This window comes from Folsomia candida, unplaced genomic scaffold, assembly GCF_002217175.1.
Source record: "Folsomia candida strain VU population unplaced genomic scaffold, ASM221717v1 Fcan01_Sc032, whole genome shotgun sequence".
NCBI lineage: Eukaryota > Metazoa > Arthropoda > Collembola > Entomobryomorpha > Isotomidae > Folsomia > Folsomia candida.
In genome coordinates, this window is record NW_019091224.1 from 575,854 (window position 1) to 582,460 (window position 6,607).

The 6,607-nt window shown below is 36.0% G+C and overlaps 1 protein-coding gene across 2 annotated transcripts; it reads left to right on the top strand.

Annotated features, from left to right (window-relative positions):
* The first annotated feature begins 1,448 nt into the window (after positions 1 to 1,448).
* On the top strand, positions 1,449 to 6,153 carry LOC110860447 (putative nuclease HARBI1). 2 transcript variants are annotated; one of them, XM_035860356.1, is made up of 9 exons: positions 1,449 to 1,694; positions 2,255 to 2,308; positions 2,410 to 2,641; positions 2,822 to 2,922; positions 3,136 to 3,179; positions 4,364 to 4,574; positions 4,644 to 4,995; positions 5,079 to 5,245; positions 5,303 to 6,153. In XM_035860356.1, the coding sequence occupies exons 2-9, from the start codon at positions 2,300 to 2,302 to the stop codon at positions 5,372 to 5,374; spliced, it is 1,188 nt and encodes a 395-aa protein (XP_035716249.1). In that variant the 5' UTR covers positions 1,449 to 1,694; positions 2,255 to 2,299; the 3' UTR covers positions 5,375 to 6,153. The 2 variants fall into 2 exon arrangements, with proteins under 2 accessions (XP_035716249.1, XP_035716248.1); XM_035860355.1 differs by having other exon boundaries at positions 1,450 to 1,694; positions 5,079 to 5,241.
* Positions 6,154 to 6,607: the final 454 nt, after the last annotated feature.

Genomic DNA, 6,607 nt, shown 5'->3' on the forward strand with positions numbered 1-6,607 from the left:
CGTGTCAATCATTTTCTACACGTCGCATTATTCTCATTCCAGACACAAAGTAAGGTATGTACAGGCTGGTTTAAAAATGAAAGTTGTATTGAGAAACGTTTTTTTTGTAAATTTGTCATGTTTTCCTGTAATCAGTTACAGGATAAAATCACAGCTTGTAAAATCCATGATAGTTTTATGCATCCACGTTAGTCCGTCATGGGAAGTGGGTCAAAAGAGAGGGCCGTTTTAGCGTGACATACATAATTTATGGACGACGCCTATTGCAAATATTTTGCAATATATTGTGTTGGAAAAGAAGTTGATTAATAAAAATTTGGTCAAAATATGGATGTCAACACTCTTAAAAATCTTATTAGGCAGCGTCATTTATGTATCTACGCCAAAATTTGTTGCAGTGTGAGATAGGGAGTTGCAACATGTGCATACACACTCCGCCGTAGAAATGATAGATATGTTAATGATTTGGCACTGATTGATGACTGCCTCCTTCGAATTGATTATTCACTCACTACTAACAAGTCTTTCATTACCATATTAATACTCAGTGATCATGTTAAATAGTTATTATCCACCAGCACGACAGAGTTACCCTCGGTAGTGATTTTAAATTAATAACTTTGCTTGTTTTTTTTAGCGAAAAAATAGGTTTCGCTAAAAGAAAAGTTTAAAAGACAAAAGTAAATACTTGGAACTCGGTCAACTCTACGATTTTTTGGCACTACACGCATACGCCTTTTTGTGACGTTCTTGGTTTTCATTCTTTCATGAACCAAAATAACAAAATACGTGTTAAGTGAGTGACAGGGCGTTAATTACACTTCGGAAAATCCGTCTTTTCTCTCAAGCTCTTACAGCGGAAAATCATCCTTCCTGGCAAAATGGCATAATGAGCTTGTTGTGACGTTGAGTGAATGTCAATCCTCTTCGCAGGGTTTCCACCGCCGTGTTTTTTTATTACGGAAATACACATTTGTTTTTAAATATGAAGATAAATATATTATGACAGATTACAAATTTTCATTTACCAAACTCTTATGGGAAAAATTTAATATTTTTTTTTATCCTCGAGATTGAGACAACCTTATGTACAAGTCCATTGTAATAAATATATGTATCACCTGCACGTAGACTTGTGTAAACGTATTTAATGACAAGATTTGTCCTTTTTAATTCGTAACCTTGTCAAATAATTATGGTAAGTTGTGTGGTAATTGAAATGTTAAGGATGATATTCTGGAAGGGTGCAAGATTTTCGCATAATTGTGTCATTGTACACTTCCTTTCAGCGAATACGTGCATAAAATAAATTTAATTTAATAATGTTCGTGATTTCTACTCAAAACAGGATTGTGTTGTGTTCCTTCGAACCCAGCCGACATGAGCAGGTCTAATGTGTAATGTAATAAAACAAAGAAATGTGCGGTATGTAAATGTGAACGTTTCTTTCGTTACTTGACTGCAGAGGGTGGAAGCACCTAATTTTCCTCCTCAGTGTTTTGTGTATATTGTTTTGCAGAAATATCAGTCATTCAGTAAACGATGGAAATATTGGCTAAATTTAACACGGAAAAATATTCGAAATTGTAGCCTCATTTCATCTCGAGGCTTTGCAATCACCGTATAGTTGTGTTGCACGGCTGGGAAATTTAGTTTAGTTAATATTATTATAACTTTCCTGGTTCACAGTTCAGGTAGTGAATTTTAGTGGTTAAAATTTTGATTTATTTTTTTCTTAATTTTCAATTTTAGTAGTTTCGGTTTTAGGAAAAGTAAGACAAGAATATAATATTTTACAAATACGGAATTTTTCAAAAATTCCAAAAATTCTGTCCCAGCCGAGGAATCGCTCCCTTGAATTCCAGTCAAGTCCTTTGACCACTGAGCTACTAGGGCAATTCCCGAATTATTTCGATCATTACTGATATTTGACTCTTATGTGAATTTCTACTTTCTTTTCCGTGCCAGCGAACTGAAAAAAAGGTCAATTTTTGGCCTACGATGGAAACTCCTTTCTTATTCCGGACAAGGAATTTGTTTTGATTTTTTCTAGTCTAAGAATTTAATTTTGTAAATCTAAGCTTACTCCATTTTAGTTTTCCATAAATTTTTTGTCAGAATTTCCAAATATTTTTCCTGGCTGGTACATACATAAATCTATGGAATTTAAACTAAACAAAAATTACCAAACACAAGACACATACTTTATTTTAATTTGATTTTAACCTACTTAATCTGCTTCATGGCTAAATAGGGGGACTTGAGTTATCTCTAGTCAGGACAAGGATCACAAGTTGACATGGATCCAGTAAGTGCAAATATCAACAAAACGGTTGAGTATACGTTCTATTCCATGGAGAGAATATGTACATAATTTACAATGTGGCTATTACATATTTATTTATTTAGGAACGGGCGAAAGATATCCGTGCAAGGATTAAGGAGAGAAAAGAGCAGAGAAGGAAGACGAGGGCGAAAGGGTTTGTGACCAAAAGACGGCGACAAAATCTTAAAGAATGGGTCACATTTCAAAGACAACGCTTTAACTTTGAAGAAACCCGTAAAAAAAAGATGCAAGAAAGAGATAAAGCCATCAAAGAGAGATGTGGACCGAATAAGTCATCAAACTCGATGGGTGAAGGTAAATACAAATGATATGAAATCTGGTAAAATTATATGAACGATTTCATAATCTATATGTTTATTACATTATGTAGTGTTCCGCCTATTTTTTGTAATTATGCCACTATTTTTATCATTATTTGGAGTTCAAGTTTTCTTTAATTTTTTAATTGGCTTATCACTTATTATTTATTTGCAGAGGAAGTTGTCCGCCTATGCAAGTTGTACCAGAATCACGTCGCCAGGCTGGAGGAAGACTTGTATGACATTGATTACGATGTCCGCTTCAAAGACATGAAGGTAACTGAACCTTGCGAATCCTGGTTTGTATTTACATATGTATTTAGCTTTTTCCTTTTCCCTCCAGTTTTTCTCAAAGGTAATTTCACCCGTGAAATTAACTTGATTAGAAGGCCAAATGACCTTTTAGGAAGAATTATATTGCGTAGAAATACATACATAAATATGTACAAACGATACTTTTGTGTTAAACTGTCCTCTGCTGTGTTGCAGATTAACGAGTTGCGCCTCGAGTTGGACGAAATGAGGGGAAGATTGTAAGTTGTATTAATTTGTGGATTAATCAACATAGGCAGCGGAACAGTAAGGGAGATATCATAGCACACAAAAACTGCTGTTTTCAATAATAATTTTTTTGTCGTGTCTCCATCCCCTATCTACATATAATACAGAGGTTGTCCCATCCTGGTAGGTTAGCTTTCAAGAAGTTTTCTACACTCTAAATAAATTTGATTAAAATTTGCTCAACTTTGAGTGAAAATCGCACCAACACAACTATTGGTGTAAAATTAAGTCAAAGTTGAGTAAATTTTAGTCAACGAAGTAGGAATGTCGCTCAACGTTGATTTAAATTTACCCCACTAGTTGTGTTAATGCCATTTTCACTCAACTTTATTGAGAGTGTACTGTATATGCAAATATTTTTTGATTGCCAAAGTGCCCTATTTGAAGCCTTTTGTCCTTAACGACAAGCCTGCATCGCTATTTTCGGGATAAAAATACCTCCCGACAGTTTGTTGTCCTTCCTTTGGATCGCTATTTTTTATTGCGTGCCAAACCCATTAAAAAATGGTCGTTTTTCGATGAGACAATTGCAATTGAAAGAAAATTCCTCCATATAACCCCCAAACGTGGGTTGTCAGAAGACATAGCAGTGTTGTCTTAATTTTTACGAGTGTTAGACCAAGTTTTATTTTCACGGGTGTTTCATGCTGCTGAATTTTCCGTGTGGCGAGTTGATAAAACTTGATGCCAATGGGTAAAAACTACCCCTGACACCTTCACTTACCCGAAATCCCTCCTAATAATTAGTTGCGTTGTTGTTTTGTCAGATTCTAACTGTTTCACATACTACCGTTTTACTGCTTTTAGGCTTCTCTAGGGGTGGAATTCAATATACGTTAGGCAATGCTTAGGCAAGAGAAATTTGCCTAAGCAAATTTTATTTGTATTCAATATTTGTTGCTTAGGCAAAATTCTAAGCAAGTGCTGAGCAAAAAATTTATGAATTTCTGTATTCAATATGCACAAATTCCTAAATTTTTTGCCTAAAGTTATTCCAGCTCGGAGGTGGAATAACGACTTGCGTAACTTTAATTTAGCTCAAAAAAATATTTATTTCTTTAAAAATGGCCATTCCATTATTTGTCCTGAACAATGAGCGCAATCGGGTTTATAAACAACGTCGACTCCTTGAAAGTCTCTCCGAATTTGAAATAAGGAAACATACTGGTTTGCCTTGGTGGGGAGCTCGAGAGCTTATTGAGTGGATTGAACCGGAAGTTGAACCACTGGCACGGAGAAACTACGCGACACCGGCGGAGACGAAAATTCTTACAACATTGGGTTTTTTTCGATCTGGGTCATTCCAATGGATGCTAGGAACTGTTTCCGGAACTTCCCAGCCTTCGTGCAGCCGAATAATTGCGGAGGTACGCTTAAAAAATGGTCTTTAATATGTTGCAGTTTGAACTTTCAAAATTTATTTCGAACACGGTCAGGTGTCATCTACTCTGCAGGGTCATGCAAATGAAATGATCAGATTCCCAGCAAGTGTGGATGAACGAAATATCGTGTCAAACGCATTTTATCAGGTCGCAGGTCTACCGAACGTGATTGGCATTGTTGACGGAAGCCACGTTCTTATAAAGGCTCCAACTGACCACGGCGGAGTTTACATTAACAGAAAACAGCGTCATTCCATTAACGTACAGATAATATGCAATCACCAGGATAAAATAACTGATATCGTAGCGAAATATCCTGGTAGCAGCCATGATAGCTTCATTATGAGGAACAGTGCGATTTGTCATCGGTTTCAGCGAGGAGAATTCGGTAACAACGTTTTGATAGGTAAAATATATAACAAATACATTTAAAACAATTAATTAATTAAAAATTAAAGGTTGAAAATTAATTAAAAATTAAAATTAAAGGCGACAGTGGTTATTTTCGTGCACCATACTTGGCCATTCCGTTTTCGAGGAGAGCGGCATTATCAGTCGAGCAGCAATTATTTAATACCGCATTGACAAAAACTAGAAGCAAAGTTGAACGATGCATCGGATTGTGGAAATGCAGATTCAGATCAATGCATAAGTTTGTAATTCTTTCATTCATACGTGATCGTATTTTGATTTAATTTTCCGTTAACTAATAGATCGGGAGGCGACTTATGCTACGAGCCAGCAAAAGTTTGCAAATTGATCACTGCCAGCGTCGTTTTGCATAATTACTGTGTAAATTTCGGAATTCCCTTGTTGGATGAAGATGAGCATCAGTTAGAACTTATTATTCACGGTCTGGCTGAAGATGAGTTGGATTAGCCTAATTAGTTTAGTGGTAGTTTTAAGTAAGTTTTATACTAGTGTACACATGTGAAAATTTACGTATTTGTTATTCGTGTATTTAATCTTGGACCAAATTTTAAGTACATACAAAGTAAAACCTGAAAAACAATTTCTCATATTAACGCAAACAAAACTATTGATAAGTCTTCTGCATTTCGAGTTATTTATGTGATGACTCAAATGAGAATGTGAGCGGTGGTGGTTTTGAATTGCAAGTCGGCCAAATCCCTGAAATAACGTCGAACAACAACAGGGTCGTCCAAGAGGAAGTAGTTATCGCCGTGTTGGATAAGATTTTACAGAATATGTCTCTCGATAAGTTCAATTAATAGTTAAACTAATTAAATTAACAGCTCTTTACTATCCTGACCGGGTGCTGACTTTCCCAATTTACTATTTTATGAATCTATGTGTCGCGGTATTACCGCACTGCAATCCTGCCACCGACTTAAAGGACCCGATCACATCCATCGAATCTCATTGTTCTGGTAGGAATGCAATCACCGGCTCATGGATGGTAGCAGTGAATATTTGCAGAATTTAACCATGTTCAGGATGATGGTTTTGAAATAGAATTCTGTAAAGGAAAGTGTAATTTTGCAATGAATTGTAATTACATACAACGTAAAACTTGAAATACAATTGCTCATATTAACAAAAATAACTGAACACGAAATTAATTGAATAGAAATTTGATGATTAATTCAAATGCAGCTTTTCACATCTGAAGAACGAACACATTGACCATCTGTTAATTGGACCACATAGTTCGGGAATTGGGACGATTCAAATTTCTTGCGCTTGAGTTTCAATTTTTCTTCCTCAATATTGTTTCGTTGCTGCATGAGATCACCAATACGCTTCAGTTCCTTAACTTGAGTTTCCAGTAAGGTAACTTGACGTGTTTGCAGCTGGTACAACGTGGTCTCGGGAAGCTTGCGTTTTGTGGGGCGAGGAGACTCATTTATTGACGGGTCTTCTTCATTTCGAGAAGATGGAGTGCATCGTGGGACGTGATTTCGGGCTGTAGTTGTCTTCATCGTAGGTTTGTCTGTAAAACGAGTCACAAACTTTAGTATACAACTAATCATGTCAGTCAGTTTTAAGCCTCACCA